The sequence below is a fragment of the Atractosteus spatula genome, chromosome 7 (genome assembly GCF_055471065.1).
Source record: "Atractosteus spatula isolate fAtrSpa1 chromosome 7, fAtrSpa1.hap1, whole genome shotgun sequence".
NCBI lineage: Eukaryota > Metazoa > Chordata > Actinopteri > Semionotiformes > Lepisosteidae > Atractosteus > Atractosteus spatula.
Genome location: NC_142712.1, coordinates 23,210,561 through 23,233,568, shown reverse-complemented (window position 1 = coordinate 23,233,568; position 23,008 = coordinate 23,210,561). Strand labels below are relative to the sequence as shown.

The window sequence follows — 23,008 nt, the reverse complement described above, 5'->3', positions numbered from 1 at the left end:
GTGTTGAGTTTTTATTCATTTATTGTATATCTATAGATATTGTTATCAAATAAGAACAAGTAAAGAGTAAAATACATCATGCTTAAACTGTGCTGAAAGTTGGTATATACAGTAATCTGTTCTTCTACTAAAAACATCACTAATTTATTCATAAAATATAGACAGCATTCACTCAACATATCATAGACGAAGAGCTGTTTTCAGAATTCAGGCTTACTTCTCTGTGCCTGCTCATTTGCTTTGACTTTGCTTTTAGTGCTTTAATATCATTATAGAACAATTTTCAGGCCCTGTTTGTGTACTGTATATAGATTGTTACTTAAAAAATACTTACTATCTTAAAACCCCTTATGCGTCTTAAAGGGGGATTTAAAGCAAACAGGGGAAACAGCACCATTTGCCAGACTAAGCTGTTTTAGGTGCTTGAGGAGGAGGACCCACAGACGTGGCACACTAAATGGTAGTCCTCCTTGGCACCAGCCCTGAGTACATTAATGGGCCCCCTCAGCAATGGCACCTCCCCCTGCACCTATCAGACTGGCACACAATCAGAGCCAAGTTCTGAAGCTGCTGCCTCTGCCATTTTTTTTGAGGTTCTGCATAATTAAACACCAATTATTCAAGGCATTGTCTATTGTGGGCTACTCATCTGGCATGATTTTCTGCCAGTTTTTTTTCATCCCATCTCACAAAAATGACTTCCTTTTGTGTGCTATTCAAATTGAGGGACCAGATTAAATCCCCATTAGCAATGTTTTATAAGAAAAGTCCTAAAGAATAATCAAAATGGAAATTAGTTTGGGGGTACTGGGCTATAAATTAAGCAATGGTCTCATCTACACATGGTCCCTTTTTTGACAGGCTGTTTTATTAACAACATTAACGCTCATTTTAACCCCATGTTGGCAACAGTAGATTAATTCAAAATGAAATCAACATAAAATAACTACAAAACAATAAAAGAAATGTTCACTGATATTGTGTGTTGTTTGAAACTGACAGACAGTTTTGGCCGCTAGTAGCTTTAGTACATGGGGTAAAGAGTTCTTGAGGCACATGCTTCAAGTCAGCTTTCTGAGCTGACATGCTTGATGTAAAATCAACACTCAACAATCAAGACCCATAAAAGAAGAATACTAAAAGCTTGTCACATCAGACTCCAAACAAACATCATTAATAACCCACTCATCAAACCATCCATCATATGTGAATGTCACATGAATTCCATTCAAAGTAAATAGACAAACTCAAACGATTTTAATAAACTGCATCAGTCCAGGCTTACATTTTACTTACATTTGGGGAAAAAGTCCATCTTAGAAGGGTTTTTAATTAGATATCAAATCAAATAAAAGTTTATCAAATGCACAACAATACAGCGTTCAGCAGTAGTTGCTGGCAATGAAATGTCTTTTCTGCGAGCTCACAAAAATCACAAAATTCACAAAAACACAAAAATCACAAAATTGAGGTTACGAAAATAAGGTTACATAATAATAGATGTAATAGAAATTGAATAAAACTCAATATGAGTAGAGCTGCTATGTGTCCATGGTGTATGCAATATATACAAGTAGTGCAGTTATGCTGAATACAGTGAAAACTGTGTGTCCATGTAGCCATTACAGGTGATTTGCTAAAGGAGCTGCAGGTTGGCTATTTAGCAGTCTTATTGCCTGGAGGTAGAAGCTGTTCTGTAGTCTGTTGGACTTGGACTGAATGCTTCGGCACCGTTTACCGGACGGTAGGAGAGAAAACAGTTTGTGACTGGGATGACTAGGGTCCTTGAGAATGGACCTGGCCTTCTTCAGACATCTAGCTGAGTAGATATCCTGGATGTTTGGTAGCTCACAGCCGGTAATGAGCTGCGCTGACTTCACCACCCTCTGCAGTACTTTGCGATCCCGGGAGGAGCAGTTCTCATACCAGGCAGTGATGCAACCAGTCAGGATGCTCTCAATAGTGCACCTGTAGAAGTTGGCCTGGATATGTGATGGCATGCCAAATGTCTTTAGCCTACGGAGAAAGAATAGGCGCTGCCGTGCTGTTTTGACCACGGTGTTGGTGTGGTGGGTGCAGGTTAAGTACTCTGAGATGTTAACTCCCAGGAACTTAAAACTGCTGACCCTCTCCACTGCAGTCCCATTGATGTAGATAGGTGTGTGATCTCCTCCCTGGTGTTTCCTATAATCCACAATCATCTCCTTAGTCTTACTGATGTTCAGAGAGAGGTTGTTCTCCTGGCACCATGCTGCCAGGGTTTCAACCTCCTCCCTGTATGCAGACTCTTCACCATCTGTGATCAGGCCGATGACTGTTGTATCATCCGCAAACTTAATGATGGAGTTTGAGTTATGCCTGGTGACACAATCATGAGTAAATAAGGAGTAGAGGAGAGGGCTAAGCACACAACATTGGGGGGCTCCAATGTTTAGAGTCAGGGTAGAGGATATGTTGGTGCCCGCCCTCACCACCTGCGGACGTTCCGTCAAGAAGTCCAGGATCCAGTTACAGAGGGAGGTGTTCAATCCCAGGTCCTGGAGCTTGATGTCAAGCTTTGAGGGCACTATGATATTGAATCCTGAGCTGTAATCAACAAACAGCATTCTCACATACAGTATGTTCCTTTCTTATCCAGGTGTGAGAGGGCAGTATGGAGGGCAGTGGCAATAGCATCTTCTGTTGACCTGTTCTGGTGATACGCAAATTGCAGTGGGTCTAGGGTGTCAGGCAGTGAGGAGGTGATGTATGCTTTGACCAACCGCTCGAAGCACTTCATGATAACTGATGCAAGTGCAACAGGGCGGTAGTCATTTAGGCAGCTGACTCTGGGTTTCTTACGAACAGGGACAATGGTGGTTTTCTTAAAGCAGGAAGGAACTATAGACTGAGCTAGAGAGAGATTGAATATGTCCGAAAAGACATCTGCCAGCTGGTCTGCACATGCCTTCAGAATGCGGCCAGGGATAGCATCAGGGCCAGGACCCTTGCGTGGATTGGTCTTTTTAAAAACTTTACACACATCCGCTCTGGATATGATCAGTGGGTTTCCGTCTTGGATTTCTGGAATCTTCCTGACTGGATTTGGTTACTGACCTCAAACCGGGCATAGAATGAATTTAGCTCATCAGGAAGAGAGGCAGACTGTTGTGCGATATAGCTGGGTTGCGTTTTGTAGTCTGTAATGGTGAGTATGCCACTCCACATGGTCCGTGTGTTGCAGCTGTGATAATATGACTAATTTTACTCTGTAGTTGTATTTAGCTATTTTGATAGCTTTCCTGGGGTCGTATCTGGATATTTTGTATTTATCCATGTCACCAGAATTGAAAGCAGCTGTCCTAGCTTTCAGTTTGGCACGTATCTCGCCATTTACCCACGGTTTCTGATTTGGATATGTGCGAACAGTAATCCTGGGAACCACATCTTCAATGCATTTACTGATGTAGCCAGTAACATAGTCCGTATACAGATTGATATATGTATAAAATCCGATTCATCTGACCAACGTTGAATGGTTCTTAACGCTGGCCTCTCCTGTTTAAGCTTCTGCTTGTAAACAGGAAGTAGCAGAATGGAGGCGTGATCGGATTTGCCGAAAGGAGGTCGGGGGAGGGCTTTGTAACCATCCCGGAAGGGAGTGTAAACATTGTCGAACGTGTTTCTTCCGCATGTCGGGCGGTTGATGTGTTGATGTAGATTACGCATTGTTTTCTTCAAGTTCGCACCGTTGAAATCACCCGCTATGATGAATGCCCCCTCAGGATGTGTATTCTCGTGTTTGTTAAAGTGAGATTGTAGTTCATCCAGTGCCTTTGTGAAATTTGCCTGCGGCGGAATATACACCACTGTGAGAACTACCGATGTGAACACCCTCGGGAAATAGATTTATTGTCAAATGTTCAAGATGTATAGAGCATGATGTTGAAATAATCTCCACTTCTGTGCACCAGGAATTGTTTACCATGAAGCATACCCCGCCGCCTTTGCTCTTACCCGATACATAGATATTTTAATTAGCTAAGATAATTATGCCCTGCAATGGACTGGCATCCTGTCCAGGGTAATATCCTGACTTGTGCCCATTGCTTGCCAAATTAAGCTCTGTTTCCTCTGCAACCCTGTATTGGATAAAGCAGTTAGAAGATGGATGGGTGGGTGGATGGATTTCTTCTAAATTAGGAACAAGTACTAGGTTTATGGAATAAACCTATTACTTGTTCCTTTGCAGCCTACACATGCTGATGCAACTACTTACCTGAACTCTTCTTAACTAGATATCTACTGTATGTACTTACTATGATTAGTCCAGATGATAGTTGTACTGTATCTTAAGTGTTCATTGAATTGAAGATTACGTTTTTTTTATCTTTGAACAATACTTTTTTAATTAAGTTTGATATGATAAACCCCTAACTTCAGTAACAGTCATTTACTATATTATTTGAATTTTTAATATACAATATACCAAGTGTCCTAAAGCCCTGTACTTCCACTGTCAAAAGTACAAGGGATTGTGAATTCTTAAGAAATCTATACTACTAACAAACCATACACAAGACATGGCTGAAGGCAAACAGAATGTTAGGATATACACTGTAGTTAAAACTTATGGATCTTATGCTGATATTGTACTATGTACTATGTACTATATATGTACAATACTTAATTTTACAGTATTACAGACAATTATGGTCACCACAATGCAAAAAAGATATAACTGCTCTGGAGCCAATCCTGAAGAGAGTGACCAGAACTTGATTCAGGTAATCAGAACCTCATTGACAACGTCAACCCAATGGACCCTTTTAATCAACCCTGAAACCGAAGAACACAAGTAGAAAACTAAGGACAAGTGCATTTAAAAATAAAAACAGAAGGTATTTCTGTACAGTTAGGACTGTGGGAGAATTAAACAAGCTACCCAGTCATGTGTTAAAGCAGGTACCCTGACTTCTTTTAAGGAAGGGGGGCTAAAAAAACAAATTAGCTAAATGGGCAGAATGGTTACTTCTAATTTACAGGTTTTTTTCCACAGCGTCTTCCCCCTTGTATTAAGTTGTTTTTAAGGACAACTGTATTTTGTACTGTATTTGTACTGTACATATTTTGACAAGACCTGAGTAATGGAAACGTCTTTCCTCAAATATGTTTGAATTATTTAACTTCCTTCTAATTGCAGTTCATTCTTGGCAGTTTAGTGGTTCTCTGGTCACAGCACCCTTGGTTAGCCCACACAACTCAATTCCACAGTGTCTTTAAAACTTACTAGATTAAACTTTTTTGTTTTCTTTCATTTCTTTGTGTGATGTGGTTCATAAGAACTATTCTATAATTCCAAATTGGAGCCTGGAAAAATGTGGTTCAGATGGTTATAGGTAAAAATAAAAACATTTTATTTATATTTGATATTTTATATTAGATTTTTTATTAATGTATGTTCTGTCCGTACATAATTTCTCCTGTTACAGCTTTTCTGACCACATTTTAATATTCTATTTAAAAATATCTCTAAAAAATATTTCTAAAAAATCAGAAAAGACTCATGTTTTTCTTGTGAATTGGCACTAATTCTGTCAACATGTCACCAAAGACTGACATGTTGTTGAACCATTTCTGTGAAAGCAATATTGATTAACTAACTCACAGTGCAATGTGCAGGAGACCCCCATGTGGTGTAAGGATTTGATTGTGAGTCAAACAGCAACAATGAACCAGATCCAGTTTTGTAGCAGGCCTTTAGATCAATAAACTGTCTGGCTTCACCCATGGGCCTCATTGCTCTGACAGTGACCCAGAAAGGTCCTGCTCTTGTGTTTTCACACTGGGGAAAAATCTCTATTGTCAGCACTTACCAACACATGGCTCTCCATAATTAATCAACAGGCATGGGATAGGATGGTGATGATGGGCCTCTATCTGCCCATGTGGCACAGGCAGCTGGGGCCACCACCTGTTAACAAACATTGGAGCACCACTTAATTAGCAGGGTAGCTGTGACTTTCCTGGCTGTCATGTACACAGAGATAGGAAGCAGATGCTGGGCAGCAAAGAGAAACAGAGGAAGAAAAATAGAGTGGTGAGTGTTGACAGAGAAGAGAGCTACAGCGAGTGAAACCTGTGTGCAACATGACAAGGGGCAGTTCTCGTGCTGAGAAACTGACAAAAGACAGTCTGAAGCGTGAACAGGTACTGTAGATCATGTTAGCCCCACTCTGACTTCAGCTTGGATACAGCCTCTAGCTTCTCACTCAGAAAGTTCTGTACTCTACAGAGATATTTTTTTTAAACGAAGACCAAATTCAAAGTACCTGACTGCAGACTTTAATTTCTAATTTCATTTGATGTTGAAATGTTTGATGTTGAATTGTTTTTGATACTCATCTTAAAATATTTTATTGCATTACAAAAAAGTGTAGTTCAATATGATACTTATTGAGTATGATACTCATTACAAGTCTGAACATACAGTATGTGTATGTGAATTATTTGTCTGTTATATTATTTTTCAGCAATACAAATCAAAACAGTATAAAAGAGATGCTTTCTTAAGATGAGATATTCTCAAGCTGCCACTGCCCTTTCTGCTAGTCTATGTCTGAAACAATTGTCTGTCTCCATCTCTTGAGGTTGTCTTTGTTTGATATTGAGATTTTTAGAAATCCTGAATATACAGTATTAGTTTGGATAAACCAAATTTATAGGTTGTAGAATTCTGCTCTAATAATTGGTTTTAACCTACAAATCACAAACTTTAATCTGTGTATGGTGTGTCTACTTTTTTTCCTTTGTGCTGAAAGGTTGAGAAGGAAAATGTAAAATATATTTAATTTGCTTCTCTGACATGTCTCAGGACCAATACCTAATTGTTTCTATATCTTCTAAACAATTTACATTATATATTTAGTCAATATCCTAAGGTTATGAAGCTATAGTGAAGCTAGATTTCAAAACACACTGTATGTAGCTGTGATTGTTCCATTACATGCTAACCTAAGGCTATGTGAAATTTCACTTTGTTGAAGGCTAAAGTACACAACACAGGGCATGGACCACACACAAGCAAAAAGATTCTGCTGACTGGCAAGGGCATTTTTCTGTGTCATTGAGAGAAAGACAGACAGACAAACAAACTCCTCCTTTGATGCCAGCTATTTTATGTCATTTTTTGTACTTTGTGTCTCTGTCACATCATAATGGTTCCTGATTTGTAAAAATGGAAAAGTACATTCTCCAATTCATACATTCTAAAAGTGTCTGTGGTATACCCTCAGTTGCAACCACTTTGTGATGTTACAGTAAAAGAGAAGGTGATAACAGGATTTTGCCAGCCAGTGCCTTTGTGACTATAACACCTTTGCAGCAATTAGTTAGAAATGAATGATTTGACAGTTTAATTGCCTGTGGTGTTTGTTATATAACCTCTTGCCTGATTTATAAAGTCTTATTATTTGAAAAATATCACATTTTAGGTAATTTGTTTTATTTTAAAATTTGTCATGAATGTAATGACTGTATCTTTCACCCTTGTGAAATTGTTTTTCAAGAGGAATAACCTTGGTAATAAAATGCAATGCTGAACAATCGACAGTTACATGAGACATGACTTGCAATTTGTTATTGTACATTTAATGTTTGAATTCCTAATAAGTTATTACTTATATGACTAACACTGTTAAGCTTTTCTGATTTATGATTTAATTGGGTAATACTTTTTCAAAGCAAATTGAAGTTGTACCTTTTGATGCAGGTAAGCATTTTACCAGTAGCAATCTGAGTTAAACCCTTTGCTCAAGTTCATAGCAGCAGCACCACCCTCCATGTGATTAGGTCTTATCCCAGGATTGCTAATCACTGCTGCTGCCAATGCTTTTTATTTTGAACTATTAAAATATTCTGAAAATCATATAAGGACATATAAAAAAGCAACCGAAGGTACTATCCTTTCTTTTATTAGATTATTTTTATTAGATTATATAGTATTATTAGTTTTATAAAAATGATAATTTGTTTTTAAAAAATAGTGAACTTGTACAGTATGTGAAAAGTTAATCCAAAATATCAGAGATATTGTTATTTTTTATTTTCACTACCATTTTTATTTTTTGTGACTGCAGAGTGTAATCTATGACACTGCAAGCCATTACTCGTAAAATAAGGTCAACCACAAGCTTGTCTGTATTTATCTGTTTCAGTGAAGGTAAATACAGTGATAAATACAGTCCCTTCTGCCATCAGTTAATGTTCTCTGCAAAATATCACCTGCCAGGATCTGTTGTAGAAGTGTAACCATTCACAGTGAATACCAATCTTTATTTTCCTTGCTCTGCACTGTGATCTAACAACAGATCATTAAATTGCATTTTTATTTTGAAAAAGTATTTGACTTCTTACCAATATAATTGAAAACTTTTTAAAGTTACTAGCAATTCTGGCATCAATGAATTTCCTGCACTGCTTTTAAGTAATGATGTTTTTGACTACATATAAAATTGTGAAACAAATGAACCCCTTTATTAGCCAGTCTCCTTTAATCAAAGCTGTTTTCATCCACAATGGAACTGCCAGATTTATCCCATTTCCACATTTACAGTATTGGACAATATTTAGAAAATCTGATGGTGCCACAGTGTTGTGCAATTATGAGCAACAATGTTTGTGTGTTCTCTCCAGCATCACCAACTCAACTGAGGGCCCTGGGTATCTATTGTGTTGTGTTTTTTTCCTTATTGTCCCTGATGGATTTTTCCAATGTACATATTCCAAGTCAGAACTGTAGCACCTCTGTCAGCCTGCTGCATAGGTCATTTCTCAGCTATGAGACCGCCCTGCCATGCTGAAGGTGTGGCAAAGCCAAGTCCCACCCCCTTCACTCCCGCAAAATCCCAATGTCCCTCCCCTTCTCGCCCACCCCCCACCTTCCTTCACAAAGGTAAGTCTGTCTCCCGGGCCTGTGATTGTCAGGCAACAGAGCAATGATGATGGGAGTGATCACAGTCAATTGCTTTGATTAACAATAAATGGGGAATTAGGAAACCTAGCATTCAGCTACTCTGCCTCATCTTTCCCATATGTGGTCCTGTCAAGGGTGCTGCTGCTGGCTGTCACACATGTAGTCAGAGCACTAAGGCATTGCAAGCTCTGACACAGCTTCACAGGGCCATTGGGGAAGAGAGACATTATTTTGTTAATAATTGTTCTTACAATTACTGGATTTGAGGATGTGGTCTGTTTCAGTTTGGAGAGGACAGTGCGGGGGTCAGGTTAGCTTGCTGGCACCACTATGTGCCCTGGCATGCTGTGTGGATGTACTGGTCCGTGGACAGGCTATAGCGACTGTCTCAAGTGTCTCCTCTTCAGCAGCTATGGTGTTGTTTCCGACAGACACCGACGGGCCAGATGGGGGCAACGACAGTGGCACACCAGCCCCCACCTCCGATAATGATGACAATTCCCTGGGCTACACAGGTACTCTGGTCACTGTTTTGTCTCACGTCTCATGCCTCCATTTCATTTCTCATTCACCAGTGTGTATTTATCAGTCTATAGCAAAAAACTATGACAAGAGTCCAGGTTTCATCCCCCCCTGTGTACTCCCTGTTGGTTTCAGAAAGTTAATTACTAAAACTCAAATTAATTCTCAATGCATTATGAATTACGTGTTATTTCTTCTGTCATCGTCTAAAAGAATGTTTTAGAGTATCCTAAAGTTTAGAAGCAACTTGTCCAGGTTTTCTAAGACCTTAGGTGGCATTGAGTGAGGGGTGTGATTCATTATGGCAAATAATTTGGTACAGAGGCTTGTCAGGTTCCTGTAACGACTGTGCATGAACTGATGTACACCTTGACATTTTCTAACCATTCATATAAACTGGAAGAGATTCCAGATTTTCTCATATAGCAAATACTTTGAGTCAAAGGATAAAGCAAAAGATTAAGACTATGTACTGTGATTGCAAATAATTTAGAGGTGTCTACTGCAGAACCTCTTAAAACAAAATATTTTTAAAAGTCCTGTTTAAGCTTAAGCTGCCAGGAGAGTAAATCAGTTATTTTCGAAGCTTTTTTAAATACACGCATGTCTGTCATTATTTATATGAGAGTCTATGGCTCACTGTTAAATTACATTTATACAAAAGGATAAATTCATATGGAGTATAAAGTTTTTAAGACCTTTGCTGTCAAAGAATGTTTTTTACAGCCTTGGGATTTCAATTACTTTTACACTTGGTTCTTCAGAGTGTTCCTTTAATGTAATTGCTTTTAAACCCCTTTGTCTCAGTTTTGTTTGAGCTATTGTTTTCTTCCCATTACTGTATCATAAAGAACTAGTAAACATGTTCTGCAATATGAAATCAGTAATAAAAGCAAGTTCATATCTGTGGCATACAGTATCTAATGTTTTATATTTCAGGACACTGCTTCTACAGTAACAGTATATCCATTAACACTTTGAAGCTTAAGTCCAGATTGCTCCCTATGGAGATTTAAACGTCTAAGTGTTTGAATACAGGATCTGTGTACTTTAACAAAAAGCAACTACACTTTTGTTCTGGAACAGCTGGCAGGTTGTATGTATTGCTGTAAAGTCTTTATACAGTATACTTGTACCTGTCAGACATATTTTGCTATTTACTTAAGAAATACAGTAGAACCAGATAGTGTAACTAGAATAGAAATCATCTCTGTGATATCTGTAAATAGTCCTCAGAAAGGGATTCTGCCCTTCTCTTTTCAACAGATTTAACAAATATGCTTAATTTTGAAATGTCCTATTCTTTTCTATATTACAGCTATTGCATATACTGTATTGCCTTTTATGCGTTCTAATTGCATATGCGGTATTAGGGCTAGATGACTATTTTAAAGCCCAAGGAAAGATATGAATGTGACAGCTCCAAAATTTTGAGAGCAAAGCCAGTGAATCAGATTTCATTATCATCCCTAAAATATACAAATTCAGTGTTTACCACTGAATTTAAGTTAGATTCACCAATTGCAGTTTCTTTAGCTGAAATTCATAATTTTTTTTATTCCTTGAGATCTTAAACTTCATTTCGAGTATTGTGCTCAGTTTTGATCACTGCACCTAAAAAGAAAATTATAGGCTCAAAAAAGGTTCAAAGAAGAGCACAATGAATGATTCATGGTCTCAGTCCTTCAGTTTAAAACAAATCAAATTAAGAACAGACTGCATTTGAGTATAGAAGATCTTAAGTTTAGACTGTCAACTCTGGGGAATATTGCACACTCAGTAATAAAACAATGACAGAGTCACAATCGGAAATTGAAAGATAATTTTGATATAAAATAGGAAATGCTTTTTTACACCGACTTGTGTGTTCTGAATCAGACTTCTAGCCCAGTTAGTTGAGGCCCAAAGTCTTAAGATATGGCTGAAGGGTATTTTAGATTAATTGAGCTACTAAAGTTCCAAATAAGCAAGATGGGATGAATGGCCTCCTCTCATCTGCAACTTTTATTCTACTCTTATATACTGTATGTTTGTTATCATAGAACATACTGTATTACTAAGAGCATGTTGTATTTAATTTGCAAGTCCCCTGAATGAGCAGACAGCATGGAGCTGAACTCCCTTTGCAGGAAAATTAACTTTGTCATGTACAGTATGCTTCTAGTATATTTAGAGAAGCCAGCTAACTTCACATGTAACTTCAGCATTTGGTTAAAAATGCACATTCACACATGTTTACAGTGCCTGAGATATGATCCGTGTGTGAGGCAATGCTGTCTTTGATCAAGAGCTGACCAGCAGCAAACACTACCACTTTTAGATAAATGAACTTGTTTTACTTTAGATATAGTCTTTTTCAATATTTAGTTCTCCTGACTTTCTTAAGTAAAGAAGTTCTCCCTATTATAAATACGACTTTATTTTGATTCTTAATCATAAGCTTTTAATGAAACATATGGTTTTTGTTAACCTCAGAAGACTGGCTCCATGGCCAAAGTCATTAAATATTCCCAATTTCATAATAAGTTTTACTTGTCTTACCAGTCTAATTTTGAAGGTTCTCATCGAATGGATTAAACTCATCTCTGAGAACATCTTTAATCCAGCAATTATATGCTGTCTGCACATGTAATTTAAGTAAATAGATATCTTACAGCTAGTGAACTGGAAACAATGCTAATGCTTAATTCATCTCTGTATGGACAAATGAACCAGGATTTAATAATTCAGATCGATGACATTTTGTACATTTAACCAAGTAAAAAAAAAGATAAATGAAAAAGCTACTTGTTGTAAAGAATTTTTTAATGTCATATCTATGACTAGAAAGCCTTGTTTCTGAATAGTACAGAGATTGTCAGAAAGTTTCTTTGAGATCTATCAAGCACTCTTTACAGGCATTGTATGGACAGTAAAACAACAGAATTCCAAAAACAAATATACCACTTGTCTAGGTTGCTGTCTGAGGATTAAAGGGATCGTTAATATTTCATGTTTAGCTAAAACTATGCTGTGGGGTCCCAGGACAAGTCTTTTGTAAACAGTCCCATCTTCAGGAACATGTGTACTGTATGTCTTGAAAGAAACTTTGAGAAAGTGAGAAACCCAGTTGTTCTTGTGTCAACATTCTGAAAATTTTCTTTTCTCCAGTCACCTTGTCTCAGATCTGATGAGACTTAAAATAAGAGCACTTCTGTTTAGCGTCTCTTCTTGAGAGGCTAACTGAAAACAAACTGTTGAATGTGAAAAAATCCATCATCGGTCTTGTGATTACATTTATCTTGAGGAACAAGAAAATGTGGAAGTTTAAGACTCAGCGTAATTTATTTATTTTTAATGTGTGGTCTTTTAGACAAATATTTTACATTTTGTCTCATCCACCCATTATCAGATAGTTGCTTATTCCAGGTTAAGGTGATGGCAATCCAGATCCTATCCTGGAAACACAGGGCACATGGTGGAGCAAAACCATGGACAGAACGCCAGTCCACCTTATGGACAATAACAGATTAAGATTGTCCAACAAGTATGTGTTTAGAAGACACATTGCCTCCCCACATGTGAATTTAACCCAGGACAGAGGAGTTGTGAGGCAGCAGCACTAACCATCCCACCACCCAAACTATCTGTCACCCTAATTTAAATTGGAATGAATTACAAGTTCTGTGTATTAAACTTTCCTAGACACATTTTGTGTTTCGGTGTGTGCAGAAAATAATTATTTATCCAGATTCAATTTTTCTGCTTTCATTCAGGATTCAGATTTGATCCTATGAATCTTCTTATGATTACTTAATACTCCAGTTACATGATAACTGGAGTGTTACCTACATAAATATAATTTCCAAATTATATCAATAATTTCAAAATAAAAACTGTTATTTTACACCAGCTGTCTTTCATTGATTTTTTTTATTACAGCCTTTAGTGGATATCTTAACATTATCTTCCTGCCATGGACTAGAAAGGTGTGACATCTGACAAAAGAATGCCCTGAATGAAGGGTAGTTGTAAACCCCAGTAGTTAAAAACTACAACTACAGTATCATATTAATTAATAAGCCTTGGCTATCTTTCACAGCAATTGTTTGCCAAAACATTCTATTGCATGACAGCTGTAGGACTTCTCTTGCCAAAATCCCAGTGTCACAGCAGAGCTAATGGGTCTGTGTTGTGTACAGCACAAGGTATGCTCATTTCCACTGCGTACCTGGCCTTACGCCATTCCTTACCTGGGAACAGATGGTGAGGGCCTGATTTGCTGGAACATTAATGAAAAATCTAAACATATGTCTGAAATAGGGTCTGTCTACATCTGTCACTGATAAAATTGAGGTCTTGCATACCTGTGTAGTTATTGACCTTGGTATTTGGCATGAAATAATTCCATTTGATTCCTGCTGGCTATGCATGCGAATGGCTTGAAGCTTATTTCAGGGCCATTGTTTTAAGGCTGAGTCTTTCTGGTTTCACACTCATGAGAGGCATTTCATTATTGATAGCCCAATGCTATATCACTATTAATGGAATCAGGAGAATCAGGAGATCTGTATTCAAGATTCTGGAGAACATTTTAGCACAGGATACAGACCATATTTAGACACACCCCTCTCCATTGTTCTGAGTGATGTCTAGCACTCCTCCTGTTTGTTAATGAGTAGTGCATCATCATCAGCATAATCAATATTGATGAAAGAAGTATGGCCAACTGGCATACGTCAGTATATGCCAGTCTTTTTAGATACTTATTTCACAATAAAGTCCGTAGCTCTACTATGGAACTCCCAATGTAATTCAGCAAGAATAGCATCCTGAGTGGTGCAGCATTTTGTGAAGCCAGATTGCTATAGCTGGAATTATTTGTGCCACAGGAGTATGGTTGAGCAAGTCAAATGTGCAAGAAAACCTGGCCTAAAAACGATAAAGTTCTGACTGGGCAATAGCTGGAGCATTCAAACCTTTTTTATAGAGCAAAACAACAATGCAACTTTCCATTTTGAAGGCATCATGTCAGATTCTTTCATGTCTGTGAAATATCTGTACCTGATCTTACTTGTTAACCCAGTTTAAACAGTGACTATAATATGCTTTTATATTATAGGGATATTCAAGATGATGACTTATATCAGGGAAGGGTGCATTTTTTTATTAAATAACTAACTTGTGGCTTTTCCATTGTCTAGACCTCTCCTCCCTCTGCCTTTGTGCCTGAGATTGTGTGTAGTGCTCTCCAATTTCCATCCTCCCTGGTCTGTCCCGTTAACCTCCTGCTCAGACAGTATCTTATTAACTACCTCAGCCAGGATTAAGCCTAACAAAATGTTCAAGTGCTTGAGGCAAGGACAGAGAAAGCAGATTATTCCATTCTGTGTTGGCTTTCACCGTGAAAGGAATGTGATGTATTTTATTATAAGAAAGGGTCTTATTTTGCTAAGTGCTCTCAGCATTTCAATATCGCCAGCCTGGACAGTTATGTAGAGATCAGAGACTCCGGGGTAATCATTTTGTTTTCTGCCTGAATTGTAATATCCTTCTCCTTTAGATATGGAGAGAAAAGAAGTGGTTTCCTTTGTGTTTGGTTTGCTTGTCCATATGGTACTATCACGTACAGTAGGTGCATTTTGATGTCCCAATTTGAGGCACTGGCAAATATCCAGTCCAAATATCAGTCCACCCTCCATTGTTGGGAGCAGTGTTTTCCATTCCCGATATAATTCTTACTTAATTTACTGTATGAGATGTTTTCCTTATTTCTTTTTTTTTGCTTTTTGCATTATTATAATGTTAATTATATTATAATAAAAATAATGTTAGTTGTTATTATTATTATTATTATTATTATTAAGACTAAATGCTTCAAAGTTCTGGTATAACAGTGGAGTACTATGAGAGTTGAGAGGTTTTGACATTGGTGTGGAAACTGTAAGATCATCAGAATGATCTTATAAGAGAATTGAAAAACTGAAAGAGAATTGAATTGTCCTTTCTGATCTAAAAAAGTTTAACATGTTGTAGTTTCATGTCTTGGAAATAGTAATATATTTTATAGTAATAAAATAGTAATAAATCAAAATTTGCACATGAATAAAAAGTGTAATTTAGCATTTTGTAAAATTGGATATTTAAGTGTTTCTGTTAAGGCGATAGTCAAACCTCACATATAAACCTTCAAATAAAATAGATCCACCCACATTAAAGGTGTTACATGCAAGTGACAGAAATCACAAAATGAAAATATATTTTAATTGGCACATGCTTTACTTTTAAAATCCATTTTTCATTTATTTTCTCTTAATGAACTTTGATGTAAAAGTTGAATTATGTTTTTGTGATCCACTACACCTAACTGGCAAACTGTCAGCTTGTATCTAATTAACAAAAAAGGGCTTTGGTGTGACACAGTATAATCACCCAAGTTACAGTAATATTTACACACCTTTCATGTGTAAGGCCCACTCACTACAGTTAATCACAGTTCTTCTATATTTTTTTTAAATAATGACAGATCTTTGTTAGTAAGGTGAAAGACCAGTCGAATTTTTGGGTCCCTTAAAATGACTTTAATTTAAATTCATCTCAGAACCAATGGGACTAAGCTATACCTCTGGTGAGTTTATTATAAAGCTATTGGGAGCCATTAGGAGTGCTTTTTCTGCATATGTAAGGACAGGGATTAAACTATGAGCCTAGGGTTAAACACATTCAGATGCTTTTTTTTAAGATTGGCTATTTTCCCTTAATTATATAAATTTTTTTTTTTTAATTCTTATTCAACAATGTGTTTAAAACATTTCTTTTATGTACACTGGACTCTGTTAAAACTGCATCTTGACATAAAAAAATGACAATTAAATTAAAATTAGAATGTTAGAGAGAAATGCTTAAACTCAATTTGTACAGAGCTCCAATTTAATTTCATTTTCACTCAAGGAATCTTGGTTTAAGATTATGATTTTCCACTCATGAATAATGGGTGTTCATAACAAGTTAACCAGCTTCAATATGTCATTTAACCAGTTTCCCGGGGATCATTCAATAAATACCTACAGTTCACCCACTGTATACAGTGAACATATCTGCAAAAACACATGTGTTGTTGGTGATATCCTGGGTGCTACCTTTTAGAGCAATAGTGCTTGTGTGACATTTAGAACCATTTATAGATATGTCCTTTACAATTTTGCATTTCCACTGTTTTAAGCTTTCATCTCTTGTGCATGAGTGAGCAAGATGTGCTTGCTGTAGGTCTGTTTTCCAAGACAAATGCACCAGAAGAGTAGCCTTGAATTTAGGTAGGAATTTTCATGGTGAGGATCGGACTGGAGGGAAATGTTGATGAAGATAATCAGTAGCACTTGGTGACAAATGACTGTTCATTATTAATTCTGAGTGGATAGTGAATGTTATGAAAAGCCAGTTTACACATTGTGACTTAAAATGAATTGCCTATAAACTCCATAGGAAATTATACAATACTTCATATGTAGTCCATGACATCCATCAGGATTAAATGATTTCTGCTAATGGATGGACGGATTAATTACTGTAAACTGTTAACAGATAACATTTTCAACAGGTACTCTAGGTATTTTTTATCCCTTATGTAAATAATGTAATTAAGCATCTACTGTACAGTATATGATGGTCCAGTCATTGAACATCTGTTTTTTATATTATTTCTCACTGTAAAAATAAAAGGCCAGTTTCAATTTACTAGGTTCATTCACACACACAAAAACTCGGATGTAATTTTTGTGACTAGTCTTTGAGGTTATAGTTTGTGATAGTAAAAGAAGCCACTAGTTCTTGAGGAGCACTCATTTGTTATGAACACTTATTGTCAGCAGGCATATCACTCTGCAACTCACAACTGGCAACCCACTGAAGCTAAGCAGGTGTGAGCCTGGTCAGCCCCTGGATGGGAAACCTCCTGCGAAAAACCAAGATTGCTGCTGGAAGAGGTGTTAGTGGGGCCAGCAGGGGGTGCTCACCCTGCAGTCTGTGTGGGTCCTAATGCCCCAGTATAGTGATGGGGACACTATACTGTAAACAGGTGCTGTCCTTCAGATGAGATACAAAACCAAGGTCCTGACTCATCATTAAAAATCCCAGGGCGTTTCTTGAGTAGAGTAGGGGTGTAACCCTGGTGTCCTGGCCAAATTTCCCATTGGCCCTTACCAATCATGTCCTCCTAATAATTTCCATCTATTTATTAGCTTCATTACTCTCCTCCCCACTGATAGCTGATGTGTGGTGAATGTTCTGGTGCACTATGGCTGCTGTCGCATCATCCAGGTGGATGCTGCACATTGGTGGTGGTGAAGGGGGAGTCCCCATTACCAGTAAAGCTAGGACACACACTTGAGTGGAGTGTCCAGAAAAGTGCTATATAAGTGTAAGTAATAATTATTATTATTATTATAGTTTAGTCCATATTGTCAGCTTCACATCCTGTTCCACTGACAGTTAACCCAGTCAAGCAGTTGTGGCCAAACTCCATAGCTTACTCCATAGTGTCTGACAGTGCTGGCACATGACATGCCTGCCTGCAGCATGCCAATAGCCCTGTCCCTTGCTTCTGGTGACATTCGAGGCATCATGGAATGCACAGAAAACTGACTAAGTGTGGCCTTTTTCTTGCAGTGACTTCAGCTTTGAATTAAGGCCTTTTTAAAGGTGACCTGATCAGGCATTGTTCCACCTGGACCTCATTGGGTAAAAGTGCACCTAACGAGCTATCGTGTGAATGACAAGTTGCAATGCATCACTGCACAAGCTCTATTGCTGGTCAGAGGGCTTCAAACAAATTGATAACTTTTTGTGAAAGTACATAAGCTATAACTATAGTATTCTCATTCCAGAAAATGTTGTGTTTCTTTTTTCCATCAGTATATATATCAATGTGATTTTATTTATAATGTAAAGTTGAGACTTAAAGAAGAGGTTAAGTTCATATGAAGTGGTAGTGATAATTTTTTTTTTACAAATTGTGCAGATCTTAGACTTGTTGACACAATTCTTCATGTTGTAGTACTCAGCTACAGTAGGATAGTTGATCAATAGCAACATTTGCTTCCAGCTGATGATGTCACAGCTGACTAAGGCAAACCACTGTTCGTTGGCCTTGACTTGAATGTGAATGACTTGAAACATGAATGTTCAGTTTTGTGTTAAAAAATTAAAACATTCAAACTTTATTCATACTAATGTTTTAACTGGGTACTGTATGTATGAACATTTCAACGGACTTCAGTTGAAGTGAATAATAAATTATTTTTTCACAGCAGAAAATATATTTCTCTGGATAATTACTGTATGGAAGCAATGATGCATCACATGTTTTTGAAGACAGAAAAGCTGTACTATAGTCCTAATAAAGTACTACTAGAGTGCAGTATGACACTATAGTGCTTGTGTGGGTTCAGAAAGTTGAGGGAGATTTTATGTTCATGACTTGCTTTGATTGCAAAAGGTGGGTGTCAGCTTCACAGCTCCACCTAGTGGCAACAGTAACAGAATGGAAACTGCTAAAAACACCCACTCTGTGTGTTCCATTAATGCAAATTGCATACACTGAAAAAAGTTGACCCACATAGATGATCAGAAGCATTTTCATTCGTTTTATGCTTTCACTTAGAATCACTGCAAAGGTATATGGTGTGGTTAGTAGTAGATGCCATTAAGCCTTTTCTCATTAATCAGAAGTGCCTGAGAGCAAGCCTCACAAATGGTGGACAATGGTGGACAGAAAGAGACAGTGATTCTAATCACCAAGCGGGGGGCAGCCATGTTTGTTCCATAGGTGTCCAGTGAATTCCATATAAGCTGACTGGACTGCCCAGAAATGCCCAGTTTTCCGATGGTGGTAATGTTTTAAATATGTTCCTGCCACACTGTCACATTGGAAGCTCAGATAATCCCACAGCCCCTCTAGTAGTCCATGAACACAGAGAAAGGCCAGATGGCACCAACTGTTCCTCTGTATCAAGTCAAGTGGTAATTTGATCCTCTATCTTTGTGTGACCCTAATTCAGCTTGCAGCTCCTTTCTTGTTTCATTTGTATCAGCCTGGGCATCCTGTGTCCGATTTCTAGTTTCTCAAAACCTAAATGTTATGATGGCTTCTTGTTCATTTTGGTTTGCCATGAGAACTTAAACATGTACCCAGAAGATGCTCATGATAGGTTCCACCTAATGATTTTCAGTAGAATTACAAAGTCTCTCTTATTGTGAATACTTACTGTACTTCAAGTATTTTTGTCTTGTTCATTTTATGCTCATAGATTACATGCATTCAAATTGCCATTGTTCCTTGGCTCACTGTGTAACAGTGCGGAGTGGGAGGGGCCGCGACGAGCACGGGTAACTTGGTGACCCCTGAGGGAGGGGTCTGAGGCACCGGTGTGAGGTTAGCAGGAACCAAAAGAAAATAAAACAAATACAAAATACAAAATTGCGCTGTTATGTGAAGCGGCGCTGCGCTATCAGTGCACAGAGGCGCCCACACTGGACTTAACGTATCTAATGGGGTCCAGCCTGGAAAAAGAACCCCACTTGGCAGCAGGGACCAGACTGTACTATTCTCTATCGTCCAGTCTGGGAGCAGGTAGGGAGCGCAAGGCCACAACAAAAAACTTGTGAAGAAAAGGAACAGCCTGCCCAGGTGAAACTGTACAGCAGGACAGGGAAAAGGAAGAAGAAGGTGGACCTCATGATCGAGTATACAGTAATCCCCTCCGGGAGTGCCGGTGAAGTGTAGCTCAGGGGTTGGGCCCTGCTCTTCCCGTTCAAAGGGGTATCCTGTGTAGTTATATACTGTATTGCCTGTACAGCTGTTCTTCATTAGGCTAAGGTGGTCCAGCTGTAACTTGTCAGGCAATATGTTGCCCTTCGTCCAGGGCTCAGCCTCCACACTGAACACACCCCTTGCATACTACAACAGCAATAACTCCTGTGCAGCACACGGAGAATGTGGAAGAGTGGACAGGAATTTCAGACCTACTACAAACTACAAGATCCATCTAAGATAGCTCTGTGATATTGTTTTACTTCTTTAAAAAAGAGTCTAATCCTCCTTTACGATGCTTCAGCAATGGAGTGATGATCCCATTGATAGTATTGCATTCACAAAGCATGCATTGATGTTGAAAATGACACTCATACCAGCAGAATCAGTTTGGCTGGGATACAAGCTTACTCATAAAAAATCATAATACAAAAAGTAAAGAACTCAATAAATCTGTGTAGCACCTGCGCTGATTTTTGGCATGTGGGGAAGTCAACAAATCATCCTATCCATTTGTTGGCAGCTCATTTGTTGAAAGAAAAATGCTTTTAGCCTGAAGAAGTGTCTTTGTTTTATTAATCCTGTGGCACAATTTCCTCTGACTGTCATCCCTTTTTTCTGTTATGTGCTGGCTCTATACTTTGTAACAAATGGATATCAGATCATGAGATTAGATGAAGAAAATATAGATTTGCAAACTATTTTGGGAGGCATAGATAGCCCAGAGCTTTTTGTGTATGTATTTTACCTTAATACAATACTTTATATATCATAATAGTGCTTAAAAAGCATTTATTTTACTTTAGTGCTTGTCACCTTTAGTAGCGTTACTGTTCTACTTCAGTAACATTAGCTGGTTATTATTTGTATGGGTAATAAATACGAAAAGATGAACATATAATATTAGAAACATATGTGAGAAATTATGATTTCTTGATCACATTAATGAAAAATTATAAATGGTGTTTTCCCTTAGAAAACTACAAATTTCAGTCAGAATATCTTCATTGGACTATCAGTCATGAAGTTACTGAAATCATGAAGAGGAGCAATTTGGATTTTGAATAGAGCCTCCAGTATCTGAGGATCTATTTTGAATGGAGAGATTGATTTGTTCTTTGTAGAAATTTCCTGGATGAATAATTTTATTTTAATTACAATTCTGTGTGGATGATGTTAAAAGCCTTTGGTCTTCAACTTTGACTTTCAGAGTAAAGCATAACAAATTATAAAAAAACAGAGCTGTACAGAATAGTGCAAGTACAGTAGGTGGCTGCGTCAGCATGTGTAGGCTGCAAAGGAACAAGTAAAGGTTTATTCCATGCTGAAAGGAGAAGAAAAGAAACATAACATTTTGGCTATGGAGCCTTCTTCGGGTGTGAGAAAGAGAGGGAAGTCAGCAGCTGATATAGCATAGGAGAACAAAAGCCGGGTGTGTAGAGGAGGTGGGAGAAGGGGAGAGGCAGAGTGGGCACTCAGGTGGTGCGAAGTCGAGAGAGATGAAGAGAGATGTGAAGTCGAAACCTGCAAATGAATAGAGAGGATTAGAAGGAAACAAGTCTGTCATTGAGAGAAGGAGGAAGGTGTGATCCTAGTTTCAGGATAATTTTGGTTTCGGATGTCTATCTGCAATAGGAGTTCTGAAATCCCTCTTTGAGAATGCAGGCGGAGAGATCACTGTGATCATGTCTGTTAGAGGTAAATGAGAAACTATGGGCTCGGAGAAATCTTTGATCCTAACAGCCCTCACATGTTCTCTGAAGTGGTCTCCCAGTCTCCTTCCTGTTTCCCCAATGTAGATAGCTGGGTATTTTCTGCAAGAGATGCAGTAAATAAGGTTGCTGGAGGTACAAGATGTCATCTGAGTGATCCGGAATTGTCCTGTGGGTCCTTGAATGAGCATGGTGTTAGATATATATTTGCAGGTCATGCAGCTAGTTCTGTAGCAGGGGAATGTGCCTGGTGTGGATGGTTGTTGAGGGCGCTCAAGGGAGCTGTGAAGAAGAAGGTTACGCAGATTAGGTGGTCGGCGATATGAGATGATGGGCGGCCAGAAAAAATGGTAACAATGGAGGGATCATCTTGTAAGATGGAAAAGTTGTTGTTACTGGTCATGGGGATAGAAAGTGTGTTAGGGTGGTAGGGAAGCACCAAAGGAATGCGATTATGAGGCTGGGATTTCCTGATTGAGTTGATGATCTGAGGGCTGTTTTTGGCTAAGGAGAGGGCCCTGTCTATAACACGGGTGGGATATCCTCTGTTGATGAAAAAAAGAATACATTTTGAGTGCTTGGTTTGGGAAATCCATATCATCACTGCAAAGTAATCATAGCCTGAGGAACTGTGAAAAAAGGAGAGAGTTTGTAGTAAAAATGAGCTGTACTGGAGATAGCTGTGTGAATTTATGGGTTTGTAATAGACTGAAGTGGAGAGTCATGGATGGTTAATGGATAGGTTTATGTCTAGAAATGAAAGAGTAGTGGAAGGTATGTCAACTGTATATTTTAGGGACAGGTGGAAGTTGGTGAACTGATGCAGGAAGTGCTCTAGCTGGTCATTTGAGCATGTGGCGGCACAAACACAGTGATCGATGTATTGCATGTAGAGCAGGACAAAGCCAGTGTAGGAAGCAAGGAAGCATTCTTCTACCCATCCTACAAAAATATTAGCATAGCTGGGTCCCATTCTGGTGCCCATGGTGACTCCACTAACCTGCTGATAAAAAAGGTTATTGAATGAAAAAGCAT

At 38.2% G+C, this 23,008-nt stretch overlaps 1 protein-coding gene across 1 annotated transcript in view; it reads left to right on the top strand.

The window, feature by feature from the left end:
• robo1 (roundabout, axon guidance receptor, homolog 1 (Drosophila)) overlaps nt 1-23,008 on the top strand; it is a 502,355-nt gene that overhangs the window by 192,327 nt on the left and 287,020 nt on the right. The window contains exon 2 of the mRNA XM_088921682.1: nt 9,385-9,468. Coding sequence (XP_088777808.1) covers nt 9,385-9,468 — 84 coding nt within the window. The remainder of the gene's footprint in view (nt 1-9,384; nt 9,469-23,008) is intronic.